The sequence below is a fragment of the Xylocopa sonorina genome, chromosome 3, assembly GCF_050948175.1.
Source record: "Xylocopa sonorina isolate GNS202 chromosome 3, iyXylSono1_principal, whole genome shotgun sequence".
Lineage (NCBI taxonomy): Eukaryota > Metazoa > Arthropoda > Insecta > Hymenoptera > Apidae > Xylocopa > Xylocopa sonorina.
The window spans coordinates 6,789,113-6,816,815 of record NC_135195.1 but is presented as its reverse complement, the minus strand read 5'-3'; the positions used below and the strand labels follow the sequence as shown (position 1 = coordinate 6,816,815).

General features: G+C 43.4%; 2 protein-coding genes across 3 annotated transcripts in view; one reads left to right on the top strand and one right to left on the bottom strand.

The window, feature by feature from the left end:
- Positions 1–425: 425 nt before the first annotated feature.
- LOC143433478 (uncharacterized) lies at positions 426–6,913 on the top strand. Its single transcript, XM_076910814.1, has 13 exons — positions 426–438; positions 1,213–1,232; positions 1,282–1,729; positions 1,814–2,105; positions 2,275–2,374; positions 2,533–2,640; positions 2,697–2,852; positions 4,130–4,577; positions 4,695–4,986; positions 5,065–5,164; positions 5,992–6,099; positions 6,153–6,308; positions 6,835–6,913. The coding sequence occupies exons 1-13, from the start codon at positions 426–428 to the stop codon at positions 6,886–6,888; spliced, it is 2,295 nt and encodes a 764-aa protein (XP_076766929.1). The 3' UTR covers positions 6,889–6,913.
- Positions 6,914–8,523: 1,610 nt separating this feature from the next.
- The window catches only part of LOC143433538 (protein expanded), a 75,850-nt gene continuing 56,670 nt past the window's right edge, over positions 8,524–27,703 (bottom strand). The window contains exons 5-14 of one of the 2 annotated variants that reach the window (XM_076910888.1): positions 24,201–24,280; positions 18,513–18,592; positions 15,149–15,389; positions 14,452–14,727; positions 13,905–14,070; positions 13,377–13,673; positions 12,932–13,210; positions 11,000–12,855; positions 9,783–10,911; positions 8,524–9,750 (exon numbers count right to left, since the gene is read on the bottom strand). In XM_076910888.1, the coding sequence (XP_076767003.1) occupies positions 10,435–10,911; positions 11,000–12,855; positions 12,932–13,210; positions 13,377–13,673; positions 13,905–14,070; positions 14,452–14,727; positions 15,149–15,389; positions 18,513–18,592; positions 24,201–24,280 (3,752 nt within the window). In that variant the 3' untranslated portion in view covers positions 8,524–9,750; positions 9,783–10,434. The remainder of the gene's footprint in view (positions 9,751–9,782; positions 10,912–10,999; positions 12,856–12,931; positions 13,211–13,376; positions 13,674–13,904; positions 14,071–14,451; positions 14,728–15,148; positions 15,390–18,512; positions 18,593–24,200; positions 24,281–27,703) is intronic. The other variant, XM_076910889.1, reaches the window with a different exon arrangement.

Sequence of the window (27,703 nt, the reverse complement as noted above, 5' to 3'; positions counted from 1 at the left end):
GTTATGACAAGTTGCATGTTTCAATTGTATTACGAGAGCTAATAGATATATTTTTGCTGGAAAATATTGGTTTATTTTGGAAAAAGGTAACACGTTTCAAGAGATAATTACAACAATGGTGTGTTTTTCATTTTTCTAAGCAAAACTTTTAAGACGTTTGAGTGATTTGTCGTGTATAAGTATCAGTCATAAAGACGAAAATAAATACATTCAAATGATTGGTATAATGTTGGAGCATTAGTCTTAAAAGACGAAAAAAGCAAAAGGAAATTTAATCATATGTCGAACTTCTTTCTATCGTGACCATTATTGTCGCTATGTAGAACTGAAGAAAGCCAGAGTCATTGTGAGAAAGTCCGTATGGTTGTAAATGTTTAACCTCGCGCAGGAACAGAATATTTGCCCAGAACGACTAAATTTGGAAAATGGACACAATTAGTGAGTTCGTAAACATGATCGATATATTGAGTTGCAGTTATAAGATAATCTTTTGCAATTAGTGACTTTGTAATGAAGCAAGTGTCCCAGACTGGCGGTACTTTTTACGGTAACAATCATTCATTGATTAAGTGCACGAAAAACAGTTGAACAGTTGATCTGCTCGCGATTTCTTTAAATAACAAACCATTGTGATGAACGTAAGATGTAGCACTTGCGTTTTATATTTCATAGAAGAAGTGTCTTGTGATGAAACGTTAAAATATTTTACAAACAGAGAGTGATCATTCTTACATTTAACTATTTAATGTTCTTCTCATATCCACAGTATAATATATTATATTGAGATACAATTCTATTTTATAGATTTTTCGTGAAACCATATTTTGATAGTTTTCATTAGAATTTTGCATTTACTAGCTTTTATTAACTCTTTGATCGTTTCTCTCCTGAGAAATGTCTATAATTATAGAATGAATGTTTGTCGTAGAATGTTCCACGTATGTAAAACATTCCGAATTTTTCTTTTTCAACATTGGTCATTACGTAAATTGTCTTATATTCTTGAATTTTTTGTTAATTTTCGTGTTAATCTTTACATGTAAAAAAGTTTCTTTAACTTAATAAAATTACGAAACGGTATCATGCGGTAAGTACCGAGTCGATCAGCAGCTATTGTTAGTTTACAGGAATTTAAGTAGTTTATATTACATAATATTGTATTTAAATACATCCAAATTGTTTAATTGTATACTAATGAATTTTTATTTCCAGGTAGAAATGCTAAGAAGCAGGTGTGCGTTAAAGGATTAAATCGACCTAACTGCATCACATGTGTCACAGGACAACGTGGTCAAGGTGAAGGACGTGCTCTTGCTGAATGAACGTGTCTTCTCGATATGCGATGCGTGGCCTTTGACAAGGAGCTACGCGAATTTTGTCATATTCGTGTCTTATTTCACTTTTCATATGGCCTGCGTATACATGGATCTATTCGATGCGCTTGGCAATTTAGAGGCGATGGTGGATAATATAATAGACAACACGGTTGGCACTGCTACTTATTTCATACTATTTTTATTTCGATTCAACAAGTTGATCAGACGAGCAATAATCATTGTGAAGCAAGAAATTGCTGAGAGTAGATTTGAGAATGCGGAGGAGATGCGCTTGTATTTTGCGTATCACAACATTTCGGACAAATTTGGTAGATACGCTGTTAGGATAGCGGCAGTGACTGCGGTTCTATGGTACTGTACTCCCATACTACATTTGCTGAAACCTACTTCAGGTATTTGTTCTCGAATACCATAATCTTTCGCAAACAGTAACTTGTGAAATCGATTACTGAAGTTTTATTACAATTATGCTTCAGGTGGAGATAATAGAACATCGAAAGCTTATGTACTACCTTTTCGAATGCATACTTTTTTCAATTACGAAGATGACTTTAAGAACTTTATTATTATGTACCTGTACCAATCTCCGCTCGTGTTTGTAGCACTGTGTCATATTAGCGCCGTTAGTTTGTTACTGAGTCTGGTGTTACACGTTTGTGGTAAATTTTCTATTTTGTCGTATCGTATACAAAATATACTGACAAGATCAGACATCAATTTAAATAAAGAAATTAAGAGTTTTGTAATCGCGCACACAAAACTCATGGTGTAAGTACATTTTACAACTACATATTATATTATCTTACTGATTTCTACAAAATAAAAGATAAAGTTGCTTAATATTGCCTGTGAAACATTGGAACATCCTGTATGTAAAGTTATTACGAATAATTATCATAAGGATATGTACTAAAATGAAAAATGTAATTTGTTACAGAACGACGAACTTTATCAACTCAGCGCTTCAAATTTTCCTTCTGATAGAACTTTTACAAACAAGCATCAGAATGGCTGTCCTTATATATATGATACTTTTGGTAAGTATACTTATTTAATATTCCAGATGTGTTTTATAAATCCAAATTACATGTTATATTAATTTAACCATTTATACGAATTTCAATCTTTTCATCCCGAGTGCCCATTGCTTTGAATTTTCAAATTACTATTTATTGAAAATTATTTCGCTTTTCAGAATCCTACAAAAAATTTGGTGAGTACTCTCACGTACGGTCTATATATTTTGATAGTCACGTCGATCCTGTACTTATACTCTTTCATGGGGGAACGATTATCGTACGAAGTAAGTATGACTATTATTGGGGTAACTGATAAAGTGTAAACAAAATTTATATTTAGTCCTCGAAAATAAACGAAGCATATTATGATACCGATTGGCATAATCTCTCCGCCCATAATCAAAAGTTATTGCTTCTTGTTATGTCGTTTGGGAGACAAACCTTGTACATTACGGCTGGCAAATTTTATACGTTTTCATTGAACGGATTTATAGATGTAAGTGAATAGTAAATGAGTTTGGTAACATAAACTTGATAAGCAACGATACGTGATCGTAATATAATTGTTTACAAAAAAATATAATTCGTAACATTTAACAGCAATATATTTTGTTATAATAGGCTGTGAAAACTTCGTTCGGATACGTGTCTCTCTTACGAGCTCTAATTTAGTATGTGCAAGTATTTACAGCGATTGAGTTAAGGAATAGAACAATCTAAATATCTTATTACGTTGTTGATCATTGCAAGGTCTTAAAAATAAATCTTTTCGATAGCAACTGATCATCACCGTTTCCTATGGTACTTCATTATCGAATGAACCAAATAAATCAATGTCAGAAAAGTATATTCAGTATTAAGTAAAGTTTTTATTCAGTGTATCCTATGTCGTTTGGCACACTTTGTATAACTAAAATTGATACATCACATAACAATGTACACCATAAATTTAATTATACAACTCACGTGCTTTATACTTGCATTTGATGTTGAACAGTGAATTCCACTCGATTACGCACTTTATCAGTTTCTTCTATAAATCAAATACGCTTTACTACCCCAGTAGAGGTATCTTTTCATGTCTCTGCAACATTCTTATAACATTTTCTCTTTGGATTTACTGTGAAAGCAGATATTCAGTGTATGCACTGCACAATCAGAACTACGTATATTTTAAAAAAAGCAATTTGTATCTCATCTAACTGCTCACGTTTCACGAAAGTTTTTTGCACAATGTTTTCTACGAAGTTTTTACCAACTACGACAAGATTAATCCCTCTAGACTACAATTGTTAATATCTTTCGGAAAGAAGGATGTATCCGCGGGAACAAAGTTATACGCAATTAGCGTACTCGCAGGAGCAACCGAAGAAAGTAACGAACAACAGTTATAAGATAATAACTGAAAAACTGTGGGACGAAACCGGTGTTCTAGATGCGAGCGTTACTTTTTTCAGCGAAATAATCGCTCATCGATTTCTGGTGCAATCGAAAGATGATGTTATTATACACAGTGGTAACAAAAGTCGGTGAGTTCGCGAGTCGACCAAGCATCGTGATGAACGTAAGATATGTTTATATACTATTCGTTTCTATCAATTTCCATCCCATAATTAATTTCTACAAATATTACTTAAGTTTATTTATTATATGTAGTTTATTATATGATAGACGTAATAAACGTCTTTATGTTTATTAAGCAATGTACCAAATTTTTATTCTTAATAAGAAATGTTTAAAGAATTAAATTGGACTGTGTTATATATGTTACAGGACGACGCAGTCATTGTGAACGATGTGTTTCTCGTACACGAACGTATTTTCTCAGTAACCGGTGCATGGCCATTAAGGAAGAGTTACATTCATTTTACACTATATTCGTTGTATATATTCGTTCATATAATTATGATGTACATGGACCTCTTTGACGTACTCGGTGACTTAAACGGAATGGTAGACAATGTTATGGACAACACAGCCATCACGACTACCTTTTTCATGTTTTTTTTGCTTCGATTTAACAAACTGATCAAACAAGCGATAACCATTATAAAACAAGAGATTGCTGATATTAAATTCGAGAACGTGGAAGAGATGCGTTTGTACTTTGCGTATCACAATATTTCGGACAGGTTCTCTAGATACGTTATTGCAGCAAGTTTCGTTGTAGTATTTCTGATCTACCTGTTGCCCTTAATTCAGTTGATAAATCACAATTCGAGTACGTATTCGATAATTATCGTTTACTCCCGTAAAAGTTCTATCTAAATGAAGAAATTATTTAAACCAAGGTTTCGAAGGAAGAATGGTAATTTTTCTTTGTATTTTATCGTTCCAGATGAGAGTAACGAGACGTCGAAAGTTTATGAATTACCCTCCCGAGCTTATGATCTTATCGGTTATCAACACAATTTGCACATTTTTATTGCTATGTACTTGTATCAGCTTCCACTGGTACATGTAGGATTTTCACATACAGTAGCTGTCAGTATGATACTTAGTATGGTGTTACACGTTTGCGGTAAATTTTCAATTCTGTCGTATCGCATTCAAAATATTCCAGTAAAATCAAACGTTGATTTGAACAGTAGGATTAAAGAACTCGTAATTGCACACATCAAACTATTGACGTAAGTGTTTATGGTTTTCAATTGTCAGATTGTGGTATTAGTTTCATTTTGTAATACCTGGAAAATAATTTGTTGCAGCACAACGAACCTCATTAATTCAGCACTCCAGATTTTTCTTCTAGCAGATCTCTCGCAAACAGTCATTAGACTTGGTGTCGTCATGTACGTGATACTTGTAGTAAGTTTACCAATGCTCATCCACTGACTCTATCGTGATATTTCGCTCGATTTGTATTGCAAAATATAATTCTTGTAATTTCCAATTTAACACTTTTGCACTCGAACGGCGACTCTCACTCGCCACGATGTTTCGCGTAGTAACTGAAGCGTCAAGCGAGAAGCGACAGTCTCTGTTTATATTGAATTTCGTTATCTCCAGTTAATAGAAGCGAAGTATTGGTTCGGGAATATGTCCCTTAGGCTGTTTATGTTTCTGGTTGGAAAGTCACATTGTGACGTAAAATTCTTCTACGACTGTAGTCTTAAATACGATGTGTCTATCTTCAGTACAGTTTCGACGATCGTAGCAAGCACACGTATCGCGAAGTTTTCCATTACGTCTTCAAAGTTTTAACGCGAGTTTGATTTTGAATTGTGTGTGTGTTCGTGTAATGTAGTATCGGGCACGAGAAATAGAAAAATTAGAGTAGCAGACATCAGTGAATCTGGAAGTAGCAGCGATGACCCACAAAATTCTCGCAATTCAGAATACCTTGGTAAGTGTTTACGTAAAATATCACACCAAACGCAACTACAGAACTTGAACTCCGATAATTATGGTTTTCAAACTGTAAACATAGATAGTATATCAAAATATAACATTTCCGTATGTTAATTTTTATATAAATTCATATACGTATGAAATCGTCTCGAGTTGCAGCGTCGTCCGGCGAAAAAGTCGTCGAGCGCAAAGGGTTAATTTCGTTTATACTTTGTATATCTCAAATCTATTTTACATAGTGCTTCGTTTCTCCAAACGTTTATACGAATTATAATGATTTTCAGAATGTTACAGGGAATTTCATGGGTAACTTAACGTACTGTTTATACATCCTGGTAGTTGTACTGATACTGTATCTATACTCCTTTATCGGCGAACGGTTGATGTACGAGGTAAATTTTTATAGTTTAAACGGTGAACAGCGTTTGATTAAAATTATGTTTAGTCCTCGAAAGTAACCGAAGCGTACTACGATACTGATTGGCACAATCTGTCAGCCCGTAATAAAAAATTGCTGCTTCTCGTTATGTGTGCTGGAAGACAACCCATGCATTTTACGGCTGGAAAATTCTATACATTTTCACTGAACGGTTTTATCGGTGTAAGTATATATTAAATACGAGGATCCCATTGTTTAGAATAATTAGAGGAACAATTATCTTCATAATTTGCACAACAAATTATGTCGAGTATAAGGCATAATTACGAGATTATATTACCATCGATATCTTTAAGAACACAGTAACACTGTATGTAAAAATTGAATATTGTAGTTCTGTACTTCAAGGTATAGCTGGAACTTCCATTGATTTTCATTATCTTTGACAACGAAAGATAGTCACGGTATTTTTTAGTATTCCCTTATATATTATTCCTGTATTATCGCCTTAGTGTTTTAATTTTGATCTCCATTTTATGTATTATTCAAGTTTCATTTGTGTTTTTAGTTAATAGATCATTAGGAAATAAACATTTCATATTATACCTAATTCTCTAATTCTTTAATTCTCTAATTATTTCAAACAATTGTTAGGCTTTTTTAAAATCTTATTAATTTATTTAATTAATTATTTATTCAATTATTTAGAAACTATAGTACAATAAAACGATATATTTTATTATAACAGGTTATTAAAACCGCTTTTGGATATGTTTCTTTATTGCGAACTGTTGTAACTTAATATGATGTGCATAATAAGATTCATACTGCAAAATAAAACAATTTAAATGTTCTATTAATCATGATAAAATGTTAAACATAAATCTGTTTAGTATTTGATTGTATATTACCTTTCCATGCTCTATATTTGTGTTTGTTCGTATAAAATTAGTAACAAACTTTGTTTAATTACACGTTCTATTTTTCTGCACCAGAGTCTTATGGAGAGAAAATTGTGACTGTGCTACAAATACGTAGAACCACGTAGACCGAATGGAGGCAATTTTCCAATGTATCGTTTGTCCACGCTAAATAACTTAATCACATTTAACATTTACGAAAAAAGAATAATAACCTCATTTTGCTACAATTTATAGTTCTCTACAATTTATAATTTAAATTTATTTAGAGTTCTCGAAGTTGAAGAAACGAATACAATTGTGTAGTGAACATAAAATTGCTGATGAAGTGCTAGTCATAAGTATATCTCAAATTTCTAAGATTACAATAAAGCATCTGCCTGTGGCAAGCATTAATTTTCATATGAAATTACCGTCTATTGATTGGTCATACGAGACAACGTTGTACGGACAAGAATTTCGTTAACCGACCGAGCAGTACAATGAACGTAACATATATCATTTATATTTCTTTTAGTGATATTGTTGGACAGACTGAAGAATGTTTCGACTTGCGCATGATATTTAAAATGATTCGTGGAAATCATTGAAATCAATGTTTGAGTACAATTAATATATAATAATATTGTTAAAATAATCAAGTAACACAACTTACCGAAAACTAGCGCTAGTTGTCACCACGAGGTCTGTTCAAATATGGATAATATTTGTCCAATCATTTCAAAGCACTGTTCAAATATGAATTATGCTAGTCCAATCATTTCAAAGCACTGTTCAAATATGAATTATGCTAGTCCAATCATTTCAAAGCACTGTTCAAATATGAATTATGCTAGTCCAATCATTTCAAAGCACTGTTCGAATATGAATAATGTTGGTCTAATTATTCCGAAGCACTTTGCTGCATTCAAGCTTTTTCACACTCTGTCTAATTGCGAAGTGAAGAACAAGTTAAAAGTATAAATGTTTAGATAGACCTATTACTTGTTTAAAATACTATCTAATTTCGTTTTACAATAACATATGCTTAAACTTGTACATTTGCTTACAGATACTGTCGTGCACATATATCCTATTCGATGATCGAGACATCATTCACTTGTAAGGTTTTCAAATTAAGAGCTACTTACTGGAAACAATTCTCTCTATGCATCGCCAGACAACGAACTGTCAACTGTAAAGTGCATCCTGTGCGGAGGTTTATACGCTCGTGTCAACACATCGGAAATGAACCTGTGGCGATATCTATGAACATCAGACGGAATTACTACTCAATATAGAGGCGCAATGTTTGAAGGTAAGTTTAAAAATTTGTTCCTTATGATTACTACAAAATTGACGTACATTATGAACAGTTGTATGACTCGTTTGGCTTGCAAAAAATAGCAAGTTTCCCTTTGTTGTGACATAAGATTGCGAAAAGTAGCATGTTAAATCTTCGAATTGTTTGGAAAAAGGTAAAGGTGTGCGAGTTTTCGTCATTTTACGTAGCAACACATAACATTTTTTCGTAACGATCTTCATTATAAAAAAAAGTTTATTATTCGTAGCTGAGGTGGCGCGTGGTACATACATGAGGTTTCTGACTACAACAAGTCCTATGATTTCACGCAAATACTATGTACAGACATGGGTCATGTTGTAATATTAATATCTAGCATTAATTAACATATAAGTCAATGTTACGGCTAAATTATTACCCATTACATTATTATCTATGATATTAATGTTCGAAAAGATTCGCTTTCACACAAATCTTGTACAACTTTATATTGTCACCTGTTATCTTCTAATAGTTCTGCGCGCGTTCTGTAGTGTAGCTTAGGCATTCTGTATTAACGATACGTTTTCACACATAATTCGATGGTTGTAATTCGAGAACTGTTTTAATCTAACTCTTTCGGTAGTGAATGTTCAGTTACTTGAGAGGGAAACAAAATATTTCTCATCAAGTATATTTAACGCTTAAAAATTCATCTAAATATATGTATAAAAACAACTACACTTACAGTTACGTACACGCAAATGCTTAAAAACACGCTTTGATAGAGACATAGTATCATAAAGCGAGCACTGATTGAATTATTACGAAGAAAAAGAAATTTAAAAAAAAAAAGTAAAAACGAGAATCATCTGGATGGTAATAAATATTACTTTCATAGTCATCGAAAAAGGGTACTATTTCTCTAATTACAATTATCGTACCTACTTTCGTTCATAGTATAAAAATATTTGCGTAATTAGTACCTAGAAAAGTCGTCGTCCTAGTATCAAATAATTATACGCAAGAACGTTCGTTTTCACGCTCTCATCATTATTAAGATTTACAAAAGTTCGCATTCAATTTTTCCATCCTGCGCTAATCGCTTACTTGAGCAAAACAAATTAAAGAGAATTAATGGACAGTTTTATTGGTCGATGTGTATTTCAACTATTCTACGTACGGAAAGGGAAAGTTGGTTTTCAAGGGAAGTGCAATTTTCGAATAGTATCAGAGAAAGAGAGATCACGTTAGAACGAAATTAGATAAGAAGAAATATTACGTAACGGACACCTTCCACTTTTCTTCAGTTTTTAAATTTCACGAAGGTCTAAATCTATCGTCGGACTTCTTTTTCTCCTTTGAGTATTCGACGAGCAGAAGAATCGTAAACGATAAAATGGCACCCTGAGTTGAAGAAGCACGGTCTGTGTACAAACGCTATTTAAGTACTTAAAGCAGGCATTGGCAAACAGTCCATACGCTGGCAAGCTTCCCTACTTCGTGCAGGGGTACCTGGATAATCTGCGTAGATGCCAACTACATGTTCCATGTAATGGGACCTATACATATGAATATCTCGAATAATTCAGTTCACTCTAAAAGTAGTAGCTCACTGCAAAAGCCCTGTGCACATTGAAATTAATATTAAGATACGTAATCGGTCTCGGTATAACGCGATAAGATAAATGTGATGTTTCTGAGAAAAGTCAGGGTCGAAAAGTGGAAAAATGAGGATTAGCGAAATATTTGTAAAAGAACTATAGTCACATGAAAGGATGATCGAGACTGGTATAGTTTGAGAGCTATACTCTCTCACTCTTTAGACAGTGAGACCGATACTGCGAGTATCGCGTTACAATTTCAATGTGAAAGTGTAGGTCCTTCACCTAAAATTATTCAAACATAGTGTTACAGGCTTGTAATTTATACAATCACAATGTCCCAATCACCGCACTCGCCAAAATCCAGTCGCGTACGGACAAGAATTACCCATGCCTGACTTGTGGTGTCAAGACGATCTTTTCTTCGCCTCTTTATTTGAAAAACAATGCAGATGTGGAATCAGTTTAAACAGCATCGTGGAATGTACTTTGATCGAGGTATATCAAATTTTCATAGCATCGCAAGAGTGGCATGAACTCCGTTGCCTTTTCTTCGTTTTCTGTTACGAGTGCGACGCCCTCGTCGGATCCTTTTTGGTGGTCGATACGCCTGTCGAATTTGTGACCTTATAAGCGTTCCCCTTCACCTCCGCGGGGTGTTTGTGAGTACTCGTCGATGATTTTCTCGGTGGCTTGGTGATCTGCGTTGTGGACAGACCGCTCACCGGATATTTGTTTCTGCTTGACGTCCCACCGTTGCTACCTCTCGTGCCGTTCTTTGCGGATGTCGAAGAAGTCGCCTCGGTGGGATGCTTCGGCATAACGAACGCTTTTGTCTGCTTCAGTAGATATCGATCGTTGCACAACGCCGATATCAATGGTAGATCCAAGTTACGACTCTTCTCGCGAAGCGTTCGAATGTCCAACATACCGTCTTCTTTACTTTCCTCGCGTTCCTCCACAACGTTTGCTTTCGACGTCTTCTTCGGCGAAGAAGATGACGAAGAGGCGGATGGAAGCGGTTGGTTCTTTTCGAGATTCTGCTCGCAAATGTAAAGATTACAATTATAAATAAAAACGTGCTTTGTTTCAGAGTAGGCAAGTGGAACTCTGCAAGAAAGACAGTACCTGTATTTCATAAGGAGGCGGAGGCGGAGGTGGCGGTAGTCTTCGGTGCTTCAACTGCGGCAGGGACTGGAGCTTCGTCGTGGAAGGCGAGTCGAAGCACTTCAATATGTTCTCGTCGCTTCTCGTTCTGGAGAACGCATGGAGCGTGTGAGGGTGAGCCGGGGCTGGTGGCTCCCGTCTAAGACTCTGGCTCCCCGCCGATGAACAAGTGGCTCCACTGTATAGCGAGCTCGTACTGGCAGCGTAGTGACTGCTGAGATTGCTGTGCGGTAGGTAATTGTTAGAGCTGGTATCACTGGTGCTAAGGTTTTGATTCGAAGCGTACTTTGTTGGCGAAGAGAACGAGGAGCCGGGAAGGTACGGCGTGCTGCGGTACATCACTAACGATTTGTTGTTGAACGAAGGATAAGGCGGAGGGGGATAGGCAGCCATGGCCGCCAGAAGGGATCCCTGCTTCGCGTCGATGTACTCCTGCTTCGACACCGCGGGATCCTTCAGTGGGAACATCACGTAGTCGACGTCCGAGTACAATTGCTGTTTGTACTGTTCGATCTGCGACCTCGCGACTTGGCTCGTGTAAACGGTGGCCAAGCTGGGCGGTGGAGGTGGCGGTTGTCTGGGGTGTATCATGGGTGGTGGTGGGGGAGGCGGGGGCGGTGGTGGTGTTAAGTAAGGCAACAAGACCGGGCCGCCTCGCGAAGCGTGCACGTCCAGGTAATTGTTCGGTCCGACGACAAGAGCCGCTACGGGAGCATGGACCGGTGTGGGTTTCATTTTGTCACCGGGATAAGTGGGTGGTTGTATTCTGGGCGGTGGTTTCGGTGCTATGCAACCAACGTCGTTGCCTACTTGACCCACGTTGACTGTCTTCGAGGCGGTTAGACTGGTATTCAACTTGCTGCTCGCCAGGTTTGTTTGTATCTTCGTCGACGTCACCCTGGACACGATCTCATCGGCTGTGCTCGGGTACAGCTTTGAAATCGCTTCTTGCCGCGTGACCTCCGAAACCTCGGGATAAGGTGGCGGAGGTGGAGGCTCTCTGGGCGTCACCGCGTCGTTCCTCGGAGGCGTAGGTGGCGGTATTTGAATTCTTTCTCTCGGCGAAGTGTAAGGCGGCGGTGGTGGTGGATCGGTTCTTCTCGGTGGTAGAGGTACAAACTCGCCGCGAGTGGCATTGTACGGAGGTGGTGGCGGCGGTTCCCTTTCGATGTCCGGTATCTTGGGCCGCGGCGAGTGTATAGTCGCGTAGTCCATGCTCACTGGGTACGGAGGAGGCGGAGGAAGTTGTCTGTCGCTGTCCGTCCTCGGTGGTGGAGGCGGTGGAGGCATAGTGACGTAATCGCAATCGGAGTCCATGGAATTGCTGATCGTCTTCCGGGGTGGATAACGCCCGACGATCAAGTCGGAAAGCTCGTCAGCCGACAGGAGAGGCCCAACGCTGGAGGGATCACTGCCATCGCCTCTGAAACTTCCTGCGCTTAGTATGCTATTGCTGCGCGATCTGGAATCACCTAGCTGCGGATCCAGAGAAACTCCTGACATGGTGGACGCGACGTTGGTGACATCGTCGTCACCTTTACAGACACTGTAAATAGGTTCCTGGTCTTCCGTTCCGACGTCCTCCGTGTAGACGTCGCTCGTTTCGGATCTAAGGCCACTGTGGATCGTGTAGAAACCGGACGTCACAGAAGCCTCGTCGGTCGTCGATTGGACGGAACTTAAGGCGCATACGTCGCTCGCTGCGGATGATTCGTTCGCGTCACCGGTTGGCGAGTATAGATCTCCCATTCGTTCGTCTTGCATCTCGCTACTCCTGAGCGTGTATACTCCACTGGTCTCGCTTGCAATGTCGGTACCTGAAAAGAAAAAAGAAAAATGATATTCTCAGGATAGTAAGTACCCGGCAAAAAGCGATCTTAACACACAACTTACCCCCGTATTTTCCACTTTTTTTGCATCTGTCGTAAATGGCGCCAGGAAAACTAGCGGTTTCCGACGAAACCGCTGAATTCTGTGCCGTATGCGAGTAACCAAGTTCCAGACTGGAAGTCGCGGATGTGCGCCGCATTCGTGGCGGTCCACCAGCAGGTGCATTCACAACCACGACCGTGCTGCAGCTGCTGCTACATTGTGACCCTTCGGCCGCCGTAGCCGCGCTCGACGTTAATCGCAATGCAGCCGTCGTAGGTGTGCTGTCCGTGCCATCGACTTCTGAAAACCGTATCATTTTTGCAAGCGATTCTATTTCAATCCTCGATACCGTTACGCGATATTTTCTTCGTACAAGTTCATTCGCGAAATCTGCTACTCGAGAAACTCATTCGTCACCTAGCGCTAATAGAGTTTGTATGTTTGCAAAGTGTCGATCGAAATTTACCATCCACCGTGGAGACCGGTGACGACGGCATGGAACGATCCTCGGCATCCGCGTTGGAACCGTTCACGACGCCGGAGTGCGATGTATTTTCAGTGAGACGCGGCAGACATTCGGTCGAGGCGGGCGCGGTGTCCGGCTCGTCCTCGCTGTGAACCCTGTCGCTGACAATTCCAGAAGTCGTGTTGGACGACGTGCTCGAGATAACAGAAATTCGTTGGTCACCGCGCGCTCCTCGCGCCGTTAAACTCAGCTTGCACCGGGCGGGATACATGTAGCAGTCGCGGAGTACCTTCCTCTCTGCAGTTCAAAACAGAACATCGATATTCAGATAAAACTGGAGTTACCGGAACGTTTGTCAATGTTGCACCCAGGCCCCTTAAACGTGTAGCTGCTTAAGAAAAAGGAGGCGAAAGGAATTCGGCGCGTACAGGAGCAGCAACGATATTCATGTTACAAAGAGGCAGGTATAGTTGAGAACGTTTTCCCATAAGCTTATCAGCGATGGAACATAAATTTAATGCGACTGACCTTCCTCCTCCCGCCTCTTCGCTTCGTTCACTCTAGGCGCTATGGCCATGGAGAACTGATGGGTGTCCCGACAGAGTCCAAGGAGCAGTTTGCTCTTGTCATCGCATCCGCTGTAAAGAGTGAGCTTGTCCGGCTGATCGACTGCGCGTATTTCAAACTTCTTGCGCTGCAGACAAGAAACCGCCGGCGTATTAGAAATATTTTAACAAGGAGTAATTGTAAACTTGATATGCAAAGAGGACGCTCGACTATAATCGGACGGTTTTTATGTAAATGGGAACAATCACCGTTTCATAATACTGTGGGCATCTCGTTAATGCTAATGTATTCCATTTCTCGTTTCTCTACACAAATTTATGCCATTGCATAATACGATTTAAATATATATTTCATCGGATATAGTTTACGTCGGAGGGGGACGAGAAAAAAAATGTGTTCCCCTTGTAACGCGTGTATTATAGTGATCAGAAGCGAAAGAAGCTGGTTCGATCGTTTCATTAACAGAGAAAACCCGTCCGATTAAAGATGAAAAACAGTGCGGACTAACGTCGAAGCAAAGTTTGCCGATGTTGTTCCAGGCGAAGACACGCGGTGTCTCCTCCTCGGCGTATACTCGCACCCCGCGAGCGCATATCGCGAGGAGGATACGTCCCGGGCCTGCCTCGTTCTTGCTTCTTCGCAACCGGTAGAGGTGAGCGTTGAGCGGCGCCTCCAGCAGCACCGCCTCCCGGATGTACTGCAGCTCTGCCTCCTCCCTCGAGAGGCCACGGTTGTCCCTGTGGTGTGCCGCGAGCACGGCGAGCACATTCGACTCGAGGCACATCTACCAGAACGCGAACCATTGATTACGTTAAACGACGATCCGAGCGAGCTATTTCTACAAGATCGCCAACTATGTTCTTTCGACCGGGAGCCCGTTTAAACGGGCAGGAATTAAACCGCCCGGGCAGCGCCGAGCACCGTTTACGATCGAGACATCAGACCCCGGGAATAGGTCCACATTCCACCGGCTGAATCTTAGAAAAAGCGACGCCAGTTTTCTATCGGCAGTCCAAGATTTATGTTCGTTTAGGACGCGAAATGGAACGGAACGAAACGAAACGAAACGAAACGAAACCTTGTAATCGTTTTAAAGGTACTCGATGCTCTTTATTTCCAGTTTCAACGCGTCTATTTTGCATTACCGCGCGCACGATCATTTTTAGAGCTTCTCATTTGTACACGATGCAAGCGAAGAGACTTACGTGAGGCGGAAGATAATCCGTGGGCTTGCAGTATCCCACAGGTCCCGCGTGTGGCCTGTGCCTTTCCTCGGAGTAGTTCCCAAGATCGGCTTGTAGGGCAAGACCCGCGAGTGTGAGCAGGGGCGTAACGATTGACGGTTCGTGTAGGGGATGGTGAGGATGGAGGCTCTCCACCCCACCGCCATGCCTGACGACATTGTCGCGCAGTTGCAGGTAATAGTGGTGACGCGTCGTTTCATCGCTGAAATTCCAATGAAAAATTTATTAAATGTTTCGCGTGCAAATCAATTTCGCGAGAGGACAATCGATAAATATAAAAGCCTCTATTCGAACTTAATTGCTCATCGATCGCTGTAGGTTCGTTACATCGACCAGGCATCTGAGAACCATTCATGAACGCGTTATACAATCGGTCGATTGGGAGGAGACGAAGAGGGCGGAGGGCGTTTGATAATCGTGAGAGAAGCATAACTCACGGAACTGACAAGGTATTATTATTAATTATGCAAATAGGTTTTCGCTATTCCTTCTGCTGTCCGTTGTACACCTCGCTCGCCATTAATGTGCGACCGGTATATTTTATAAAAACACGAGAACATGCTCGTACGTGCGTACATGTCCCGGGGAAATGTAGTATAGCCGCCATCAATGGCTGATGAAGATACAATAAATCTACTCGCAACAGTACCTATTAATACGATCAATGGGCATAACGGAGTCGATTAGTTAGCTAATTTATCGCGATAAAAATGGCGAGTAACGCGAAACAGGTTGAGGAAATTTCTCGTATCGTGAAGACAAACTCGTGAGTCGCTAATAATAAATTGGTGGTCCATACACGTATGTGAACCTTAGTTTGAAATTTTAATTGAAATTTATTATTGTTTCAGTTTTCTTGGCGTGATTCGAGAATTCGATCAGGCAACGAGTATAATAGCACGCAATTAGCGTCACTTGGGAAGGAAAGAATCGCAGCGCTATAAAATTTACAATTCACTGTAAGCCGGAAGCCGCGGTATCGAAACAATCATCTAAACATACACCGTAGAAACGTCGTTTGTTAAAAAAAAGAAAAACACGTACTGTCACGTAACATTACGTTTACTTCAAATTACAGCTGAAAGAACGGTCGACAGTGTGTGCTTCCACGAAGAGCACAGTGCTTCCCGTGTGTCAGTGGAAACGTGCTAACAAAAAGCATGAAGATTTATGTAAGCCAATAAAAGTCCTGACTTCTCGTGCCCGCGATGATAAAAATAACCGTTTACTGTCGGTAAAAATGAAGGAACGTACACAGTAGACCCTTAATAATTGCAACTTCGATAATTACGAACGGAAGGTCGCTCGCGCGGTTGATTGGTTGCCTCGTTTACCGCACGAACCTCGATACTTGCGCACACCTATCAGCCATGTTCTACCGTAACGCAAGATTTTCGTTAAGAGACGCGTTCTAAATGTTACAAAAAGAAGGTAACGGGAAACGTAGCGAGTAATGCATCAAAGTACGTGCTCGATCGGAAAGAAACGAAATCACGTATCGTGGGACCGTGTTGTTCGAATGACAACGCGGATTCTCCTCGAGTCGTGGCGCAGATCTGCTTTCAGAAAACCGACCGTAGGAAGGCACATCGTCACGGAAGTGCGCGTAATGACAAACAACGTGATCCTGTCTGTTAAAACCTCGAGGCTTGACAACGTCACGTCCGATACACATTGTACGCGTTACACATAACGATGAATAGCGAGCTGGTAGATCTACGAAGTGCGCGAAGATTATGAAAGATTTCGCAATCTCTTCTTTTCTATTCTATACCTTTTGTGCATGGAGTGATGTCTACGTGCGTCACGAGAAGTACAGCGCAATTAATTTTCCTTTTTTCGATTGCAGAAAGAACGGAGGAATGAAAGATTCGAGAAGGGGCAGCAAATCGGAACGAGGAACGCTGCGATCGAGGTGTGAGTTTAAAACTTAATCAAGGTCACCAGGGGAACGGGCGAATTAACGAAATATCGAGCTCTCGCGGTCGATTCGAGATCGCGTCCCAGCGAGCGTGCTGGTCCTTTCACGAATTAAACCCTCGTCGACGTGAACGTGCGGTGAATGCGGCTTGGCTCGATGTAAATCACGGGTTTCGGGTGGAAATCAGAAAGCAACTACGGATCGGTATAATTACCGGGACGAGTGCTTTCATTTAATGCGTACGGTCTATCTATCACGCGCCACGTAATAATTTATAATTACAAGAGTAGGTAGCACTTAGCTACCGGACAGGAGTCGAGAATTTGTTTCGTGAGAGGAAAGATCCCTCGAGCGGGCCACCCTTTTTACTTCCCTTCCTGCTGTCCTTCTTTCTTGTTCTTTCGTTGCCACCTGTCCGTCTGCGTCTTCCTCCGAAGGGGGCGCTTTTTATACAGCCTGTTCCAAAACTAAAACTCGATTATCTTTTCGTTCCATCGAATTCGAGGCGATCTTCCTGCATTTCGGATTCTAAAAATGCGAACGAAATTACGAAGAAGAACTCGCAAGCCCGTTCGGTACCTCTACAGTCCCTAAAAGTCCTCCTTTTTTACACGTTTTAGCGTTACTCGTTACAATGAACCGAATCTGCTTGCAACTGGAACGACAACGATTAATCGACCTCTAATTTTGACACACCCAGTACAAACAGGTATGCTACACGTGCACGTTCGATACCGTCAAATGTCTCCCTGTCTTTTATCCTTCTTTTCTTTTCTATATATATATATATATTTCTTCTCCCCTCGCTCCTGTTTCTTCGACTGTCCCACTCTTGGCGGATCCCCAGAGCGAAGCCAGGAACCCTTATAATCGCGATACATCGGGGCTAGGGAAAAGGGAGCAAAACGGACACGTAGGAGGCCGGTAGGCTACGCAGGTTTGCCAGCTCGGCCGGTTACGGTGGCACCAGGGGAGTATTTGAAGCGGAACGCTAATTACTCCGATTAATTCTGCAATCCATTTGGGTAGGCCTGTCCGATGGCCCGGGCACCGTCCACGACTAATTTAGCTCCCTACGAGTGGCCAGCCTCTTTCGAGTGAATAATTTGTCAGACGGCGTAGCCTCGATCCGACTACCGGAGTTTTTATTCGCCCCTTACGACTCGGATCTAACGAGACCACGGGACGTGGCTGGTCCTCTGGCTCTGGTCGCCGGTTCCGCCGTTAGAACGGGTTGATCGGGAACAGGGCGCGGCCATCGGGTAACGCGCGGTGGACACGGAGCCAACGGAGCCACGGGTGCAACAGTTATGGGTGTCGATGGTCGCCGATTCCGCGCGATCGTTGCGTAAACGAATAGAATGCGATTGCATATCGAGAGATCTAGACGTAGCGTGGTCTTACCTTAGTAGCAACGGAGTGTCGACGTAGTAGCGAACGCGAAAGTAGAGGACGAAGGCTGGCCGTCCGCTGCTGTCTAAGCCCTGCAACATTTCAAAGCATGTAGATTGCATTCAGTTTTCATTCGTTTTCAAATTCATTAACTTTTAGACATTGTAATCGAGCGATCGATGACGCAAATCGTGGCAGGCATTTGTGTCTGACCCTTTTGATCTTATACCGGCATTCGTTATTAACAGTCTATCGGTTAGGTATGCAGATGGGTACTTAATTGGTCGACTAATTTGAAAGACACTTCAGGTAGAAGTGGTAGTTGGATCGATTTTCTTGGAATGTTTCCTTCTTCCTGAAACGCTTCTTCATTTTCACGGTATTTAATTACTACGATTTTATAGATTCGATGAATCGTGGTGTGCGAGGTAGATTCGTCCTGTTACTTAGAATCCGAGTAACGAGTCGAACGAGTAACCGAGACAATGACCTGTTTTGATAATTCGATTGTTGCCTCGTGGACTAGAATAAGTAACGGGACACGACGCGTCGATCAACTAAATCAAACAAAAGACGTCGATCGTATTATCCGCTCGTTGAATCGATAACATTTCCACGCCCAAGTTTTCTGCGTCGCGTGCTTAACAATCGCGTTCGTTCAGGCCAAGCATCGTAGAAATACATTCGAAAAGGTTTCAGATTTTCTAATACCACAATGGATCTACTTTCGAGAAATATTTAAATCGATGACGAAATCTCCAGGCATTCCCATCGCAGGAACAAGCACGACCATAAACCATGCCTCTCGTTTCTCCGCGAGACGAGGAAACCACGGTTCATTATACGAGAACCTGGACCATCGATCTGATCCTAATTTCGTTCCACCAACGCCCACACTTGCTGTTCGATCCGTCATAACGGTAGAAGTCCTCCATCGAAAGTGTAACAGCGGATAAATAATATTCTTCAACGTGTAACATATCGGCTCTGATAATCGACGGTTCGACAAACCCTCTACAAACGGCATATAACATAATACCAGTAACCAACTCGAAAGCACCTCCAGAAGAGATTACTGCTAACGCTAATCCCATTTACCGCGTTATTTATTCACGCGTTCGGCACTGTTTACCTCGGTCAATAAATAACTCCATTACCGTATAAGTCAGGAACCGTTTCGAGAAGTTATTACCCTCTTCGCGGCGTTGCACAATCGCAGCTCGACGATCGGACACCGGGCAAGGATTAACGGAACCTGGCTCCGTTTCAATTTTTACTATTCTCTGGCAGCCCCCTCCGAGCCTATTTGGAATTTCGTCCAGACCTCGTTCAGAAGTAAGTCTTACACGGAATGACCGATATATCATCGGCCAGAGACAGAGCCGAACGGGCCCGGGTGGACCAGTGGCGGGGAGAAAAAAGAAGACCGCGAGTGCAGAGGACGAAGATAGGGACGGATGAAGGACGAAAGAACGGGGGGAGAGGCAGGTACCAATAACGAAGCCCGCTCCAAATTCGGTAGCCGAAAATTAAACCGAGAAGGGTTTCTCGGTTATGTCTAGACCTAGACCCTCCGGTGAAATCGTAGCAAATTATACCGTCGGCTCCATCCGCATATTTTACGAACCATAAATATTAATCCACCTCTCGGATGTGGTGCTCCCTCCGTCTTCCCACTTCTGTTCCATCCACGTCCTTCCCTCTCCGTCCTCGTCGATTCCTCCACGGCCATGGATGGCCGGTGGATGGCCCGCGGGCACGGTCGCCGCTAAAATCGAGAGTCCGGGACAAACACACGCCGATTTGCATGCACAGGACACCGGCGCGTGTGTAGCGTGCCAGGTGTACGTGGCTTACGTACCAGCGTCGATTTCTAGCCAGCCTGGACGATATCGAACGGTGGTATGCTACGTGCTACGCGGCAGGTGTGGCTACCGATCATTCTTCGATCCCGCGATAAGCCCCCGTCGATCGATCGGGAATTCCTTTTTCTTTTCGAGTTCTCAAAGGCTTTCCAGCTATCTTCGAGTCCTTTCGTTCGCCGCGAGGGTAGCTCTATCGCGTCCTTCCGATCCATTTCTCCTTGCGCAATCGCATTCCGGCTTTAAAGCTCGCGGACGTGGGTTGCGCAATTTGCTGCATCCTCGAATGCAGTTGGTCGCAGATGTTCGCGATTTTTCGTCGACGGGAAACGCGAAGAGCGCGCAGGAATGTATCGCGGAAACGATTCGAAACGAGCAGTGGATACGGTCGCGGAGGACAGGGTCTCGCGAAGCTCGCTGTGTTAGCGAGAACCAACAAGGTTGCAACAACGGACAGCATGAAATTGATTATATAGTTGCATTTAACATGGTCCGGTGGGTACGCGGCGCCGCGGCCCGTATTGTTCGCGTCGACTACTACCGACGTTACCCGGCGCCTGGCTTGTTGCCACTTTGCGAGGCCCATCGGGGGGAGAGAACGGTAATCGCCCACTTACGGCTATTGCTACAGCGTTATTCCCCTGGATATCGGCCGTGCGTACATCGAACGATAAATCTCGGCCATTAGTCATTTCGCAACGAACCGCGTATAGCGATGATTTACAATGCAAATGGTCGCGGCGTTTCCGTAAAAATCGCTAATTCCAAACGTGACTACATCATTCATTTTCGCGTACCGTACAGGCTACACGCGCTCCCTGACGCCTTTGCTGAATTCTAGATACGACCACCTTTTCGCACTGCCTCGCCACAATACGTATCGCCGTTACTAATGTCTCGCCTCGAGATGTTCGAATCGAACGATTCTTCCGCGAAACCACGTCGTGGAAGATAGATTTTCTTCGCCAACAGTTCTGCCCTCGAGGAAGGAACAAGAGGGAAAGGGAATAAAAAGGGAAGGAGGTAAGACGGTCGCGCCTATAAAGTGAACGACGCAGAAAGCGCCGATAGGGGAGGGGCCCAATTTTAATAGCCGAGGACCTCGCGCACGGCACAGAAAATCCTCGCAGCCGATGTTCCTCCGAGATAAGCACGTAGTCCGGTAGCCCGGTTTTACCGGGCCAGTATTTATTGGTTATTGGTGTGGACCGTCATTAGCGAAACGGGGGTCCCACCGCTTCGAGCAGATACGAAGATATCGCACGAGGCGGCACGCTCTCCTTCTCTTTCACGCTCGCATCTCCCGGTTCTCTCTTTCTCACTCGAAGAACCCTTCCATCCGTAATTTCCACTGGTCAACTCCCTGCTGCTCGGCGATCAAACGCGTTGCACGCCGTTGACAAATTCCTGCGGTTCCCAGACGGTCCCGAGGAAGAGGGTGCCCTCTGCGGAATCCTCGAAATTGCCTCTCGCAGGGTAGGATAGGAAGAGGATATTCGGATTGTGTAATAATTTCGAGGCTACACCGGTTTGGGACTGGGAATATGCAACTCTTTGGTGACTAACGAGAAAGGCGGATGAATCAACTATTTTTTTTATTTTTTTTTTTACTAATAAACGTTGATCCTTAAAACGATAAGTAGCAGAGGAACGCTATGACGGATTCTCGGATCGCGAGGAGCTACTTTTTCGGGAAAGATGCCCGTGTCCTCGATTACCGTCCCGAAATTTCACGTCGCAATGGACATAAATCGCTCTGCGATGATTACACCATTTCGTAATTATATATTAAACCTTTCGCACAGTGTAATACAAGAGGGACTCGGGTAATTCATCAAACGCAGTGGCCCCCGTACAAATTTTATACCCTCAATTAAATTGTACGTAACGTAACGAATAAAGTTTATTACGTATCAACAGTCAAAATTATATATTTTTTTGTGCGGCGTAAAAAGAGAAATGGAAAAAAGAGAAAAAGAGAGAAAAGGGCCAGGGCGAAGCGTAACGCGGCGCGTTGACACCGAGCATTGTGTCGGAGCCGGTTGATAAACGCCATCGATCACGTACCGCGAGGGGCTGGTTTGCACGAGCGAAATACGATTCAGCTCATTATAACGAAAGTATTACAGCGGCATCCCGCGTAAAATATGAAACGTATCGATAATGAACAGCACCGGGAGGCTGTTCATCAGCGGCCGCTGGGTCCACTCGGAGGAGGAACGAGGGGAAGCATCGCACCACGAATGTCCGTGGTGGCGACGGCGAGTTGCCGGGGTATATTGCGAGGCTACTCGTCTTGAGGAGGACTGCCGTTGTACGCTCGTTTAGCGCTACCCTCCGGGCAAAACCACGGCCGCCATCGTGCACCCGCGGATGGAAATGCTAATTTGACCGAAGAGGGCCCTCTACGCACCCTGCCCCTTTCGCCGCGAGCGTTCGCCCGCTTCTTTTGCTCTTAAATCGTCTTTTTCTCGATTCCTCGCTGCGAGACGTACCGTTCGAGCTCTGCCACGACCCAGTCGTGTACGTAACCGCACGCCTGTGTACACGCGTGTACGTACGGGCATTACGGACCACGCGGTTCGTGCTCGCGTCGTATTGCGTAACATAAATTCCGAAATTACCGTGATATTCGCAAAATTTCGTGTCACGGAGAGAAGGTAATTTCTTTCTCTTTCCTTTCCACCACGGGCACGATCGACGCGGACATAATCGATATATTTGCGAACATGCGTATTTTATTTTTCCCCCCCTTTCCTCGTTTTGCATTTTTCAAGAGGATCGAGTGAATCGTTGGAAATTATTTAAGCACACTAAATGAGAATTAACGATTATCGTCCGGCTGAGGATTCGTTGCCTTGTAAATATCGAGGAGCGTAAGACGGAACTTGAATTCTTTAAACTTTCCTGCTTGTATTTAGTAATTTACCGACGATTCGGGCTCTCGTGTCCGAAGCGATCTCGTCTGGCTTGTAGAATTTATTTTAACGTGGGTATAATTTGATAATTTTATTATTTTTTATCGGAATAAAATATATGGAGTGCACTAGAGATCGGTTGAAATTTGCCTATGTTGAAGTTATTAAATGAATCATTCGTGGACTCGTTCGCGCGACATTGTAGCCTCGGTTTTATTTCTTCTCGTTCCTGTTCGAAAACCGCGAGAAACGTGGAACAATTTAACGCGTCGACGGTATCCCCGGTTCGAAAATTAAATTTGACTATCCTGTTTCGCCTGCTAATAAAAACGATAAGTACGATAACGAACTGGTTTAGAGACCGTACCTTACACTATTCTGATACGAGTAGAAACATTAACGGGCAGGCATAAAACTGGTTATCGCGCCTTTTGCAGCGAACGAATATTATTACAGGGAACGATATCACCGAGATTATCGAAAAATTAAAGAGCACAATTTTATGAAACGATTAAGCGAAATAATTCGCTAGAACGTGAAATTAAGTGAAATAATATTCAGGGACGAGTGCTTTCCTTTCCTCTCTCTCTCTCTTTCTCTCTCTCTCTCTCTCTCTTTCTCTCTCTCTCTCTCTCTCTTTCGTCTTTTCCACGTCCCGCTTTTAAATGCTTGCACATAATTCCTCCGCAAGGCACGTATCAGATTTAGTCGACGACACGCCCGATGCGCATCTGAATCATCTAAACTTGTGAATTCCTCAACTATGCGTTATACACGAGCGGCTAGTGAGGCGATAACCGAGTTATCGTTGAATATACGCATATTTGCAACAACGCTCCGTTTGGAAACAAGCGTACGCGAAAAAGGAATTGTTTAAATATTTTTCAACGACGCTGCTTCGCGAAAGATCTGGTACTTACGTATGTATGAGAACTCCGCCAGTTCTTCGGTGCGTATTTGCTTAATTTATTCTCGGGGTCGACGAAGAGGTACTCGCCGTCTGCAACATTGAAAAATACAATAATCGGCGTTAATTGGGATGCGTATAATTTCCTCCTCTCTTTTTTTAATTCGTCGATCGTACCGTTTCTCTCGGTCGTCGGACAAAATCCCGTTTACCACTAGTATGCCAAAATTATACAGGGACCCGCGTAAAGAGCAGAAAAACCGTTTACCTCGATGACCAACGAATCGCGTAAGAAGAGTAAAAATTTAAGAACATCCTCTTCGAGCAACACGGTAAACTATGCTCAACTTTCCACCGATAATGCATACCGCAGGCAATACCATAAAATTCTGCGTTAAACACTGGAGACAAAATTCCAGCAACCTCCTCGTCGGAAAGCCAGTTTCTCGAACAGCCGTAGGAGGAACGGCGCGCGAATTAGCCGAAAAGTAAACTTTATCGCCAACGGATAGCCAACGATTCGCAATAATTTCATCGAGACGCGACAAAGTTCCTTTACCGTGAGGATACGCGGCATAAAAATGGCCCCAGGAGCCCGGTGCGCGAGGAGGACTCCTCCGGGGCCCCCAGCCCGGGGGCCAGCCATTTTCACGAAACGCCGGTAGCCGATGGCGTTCGAGCTGGCTGACAAATTAATTTTATCGGTAGCGCCGGTGTTCCTTTATTATAATCGCGGTGCAAATACAAGCCTCGTGTCGGCGGAACGGCCCCGGCTGCACCGCGACATTCGGCGAGTTCGGCTGCCGGGGCCCAGTCCGGGGCCCGTACAAGGGCCGCGTGTACGCGGGTCCACGGTGCCCCGATATGGTCGTTGCGCAGACCCGGGAGAGCCCATTCTCCTCGCTCGACTTTTTGCACCGGCTGATGCTCCGAAATGCCGATACCCCTAAACGAGCGAAACAATGAAAGAGCTTGTCGGCGAGAGGAGATGTTCGTGAATGAGAGGGCCCCCAAACCTGTCCTGCCCACATGGGGCCAGACACTCGGGGCTCCCAGACCCTCGCGGCGCGACAACGCGACGCGCTTTCCGAACTGGAACTCGATCTGAAACCTGGGCGTACCTAGGAGCTATGCCGCGGTTCGCTCGCGTTCTGCGCGCGTACTGCGCGCGTTTCGCGATCGCGAGCGATCCTCCGCTGTCGAGGACAGTGGCTGCAACATGCAGATGGTATTCGAGAGAAATTTTATTTTATATTTCGAACCGAGTGATTTACGGCGAATACTATCCCGATGAAGTTGTTTAGAAATCGTTTGGGAAACAATGAACTTATTAAGGAATTCTCAGGAAAATTATTGGCGGATTTTCTACGGAACGGCAGAATCGCTCGGAGATTATCCGTGGGAGAATGGAACTACAGAAACGCATTCCTGGCGAAGAAAGGCTCGCGATGGAGCTTCCCGTAGGGAGAAACAACGTTACGGAAAAATTGTTGGCGGAACAATGGAATCGCGGAGAAAGAGCGCGTTGGTAGATGATTATTAATATCTTTGGCGCGAAATGAAGGTTAACAGTTTCTACGGGAGCATGAAATCGAATAATTACAGCAGAAAATGTGTAATTACGGAAGAACAGCTATCGCGGTTAGAACTCGTCGCTTCGTTTCCCTTCGACGCGGCTTCTGTTAACAATGCGTTTAAAAATACGTTCTTCCGCTTAAATAATAGCTTTACCTTCGCTGCGTACCGGTCGTACACGTGTCGTGAAATGTGTTAAGATGAAAATCAATCTCGTTGCAGCGGCATTCTAGCACCGTGACACGAAACGTGTTAACGTGGAAATTGACCTTGCTACCGTCTCGGAACGCGGTAACAAATTGCACCTACAGTGTAATCCGAATGCAACTTAATTCCAACGAACGAAGACCATCCAATTTCACAGAATCAATAAGTACCGAAACTAATGAATTTTCTGAGGAAACGAGGATACGATACAGCAAAAGGGGGAGTCAAACAGTGCGGCAGGGTTAGAGTAATAATAAGTAATTTGCAGAACGCGATTATCCTGACGGATAAAAAGAAGAGAATCGAGACACGTATGCAGGCGCATTGTCCGCGTTGAAATTCCGTTGTCGAATGGGAACTGTAGCCTTCGGCAAACCATCGAACAGCTTCCAACGAGCAATTCGCGCAACAATCGGTCGAAAGGGATAGCCATTTCACAGAAGCGTCGCGAAACAGTTTTCACGGAACGCATAAACCTCGCCGCGACCTATAAAGGATACACGGGTAGATGTCAGTGACCGAAACTGCTCATCCCGTTTAGATCCCGGGCACCATTATCGGGGCAGCCGCAATAAAATATGTTATCGTGACGCCGCTCCATCGGCAAAACCATAAACCGTACGAGGAGCGTATACCCGTCGAGCGTTTCGCATATATACAGCGTCGAATCATTATAGGTTACGTTTCAAACATCTGCTCCTCAATAAAACTCTACATCGTGAAGCCGGTCCGGGTAGTGTCGTTCGTGTTCGAACAACCGCGCCTCGATTCCTCTCCTCCATCCTCTTCCTTCCTCTCATCTCGATCGCCAGTGTGTGCTCCCTTTCCGAATTTTAGCTATATCTCAGAAATTTTTAGAAGACAGAAAAATAATGTTTTCGTTCGTTGGGAACATTTGCGAGAAGAATTGTAAAAGGATCGACGCAGACGAGTATCGATAGCACGCAAGATGCGCTCAGAGAAGCGTTCCAACTACCGATTCTTCTCGAAACGCACTTTCGATACCTTGCGCTTTGGTGATAAAGTGTAAAAGAGAAGCATCCGGCGGTCTCGTTGATCCCTCTCGAAATCCTGGTCTCGGTTCGATCGAGGCGGAGCGCAAGTAGGAGTCGAGGATTCACGGACACCCTGTATTTAGCATATTTCGATTTGCCCGAGATACACCGAGCCGTCCACCTCGTCGACGTCCGGTGCCACGTGTGGCATGCTGCCTTTCAGACACGAAGGAGCGGATCGAGCCACATTCCGCGGTGGAGCCGGCCAAGGATGAAAGAAGAAGGAGCCGGGCCGGGGGGATGTAATGCACTCTCCGCGGTGAAGAGAGGCCCCAACCGTGGGGCCCTTCGCTGACGTCTCTCCGCTTTCCTTTCTGCTCGCTGCCTTCCCCTCGGACGGTAAAAGAAGAACGGACAAGAGGAGGAAGAAGAAGAAGAAGAAGACGACGACGACGAAGGAGAAGAAGAAGTAGAAGAAGCGGAGGAAGAGAGGGAAAGGAAGACAGCGAGAGACCGTCGCTGTAGGAAGAGGGAGGAGGAGAACGGAGAGCCAGGACGGCGGGAGAGACGAGAGAAAAAGAAAGGAGCGCGAGCTGAAGAAGAGGAAGAAGAAGAAGAAGAGGAAGGGAAGAAAGATGAAGGAGAAGAAGAAGAAGAAGAAGAAGGTTAAGCCAGAGATGGGAGAAGAAGAAGGTTGGGGGTGGCGACCTAAGAAGGTCAGAACATCGTATTTCTTGCG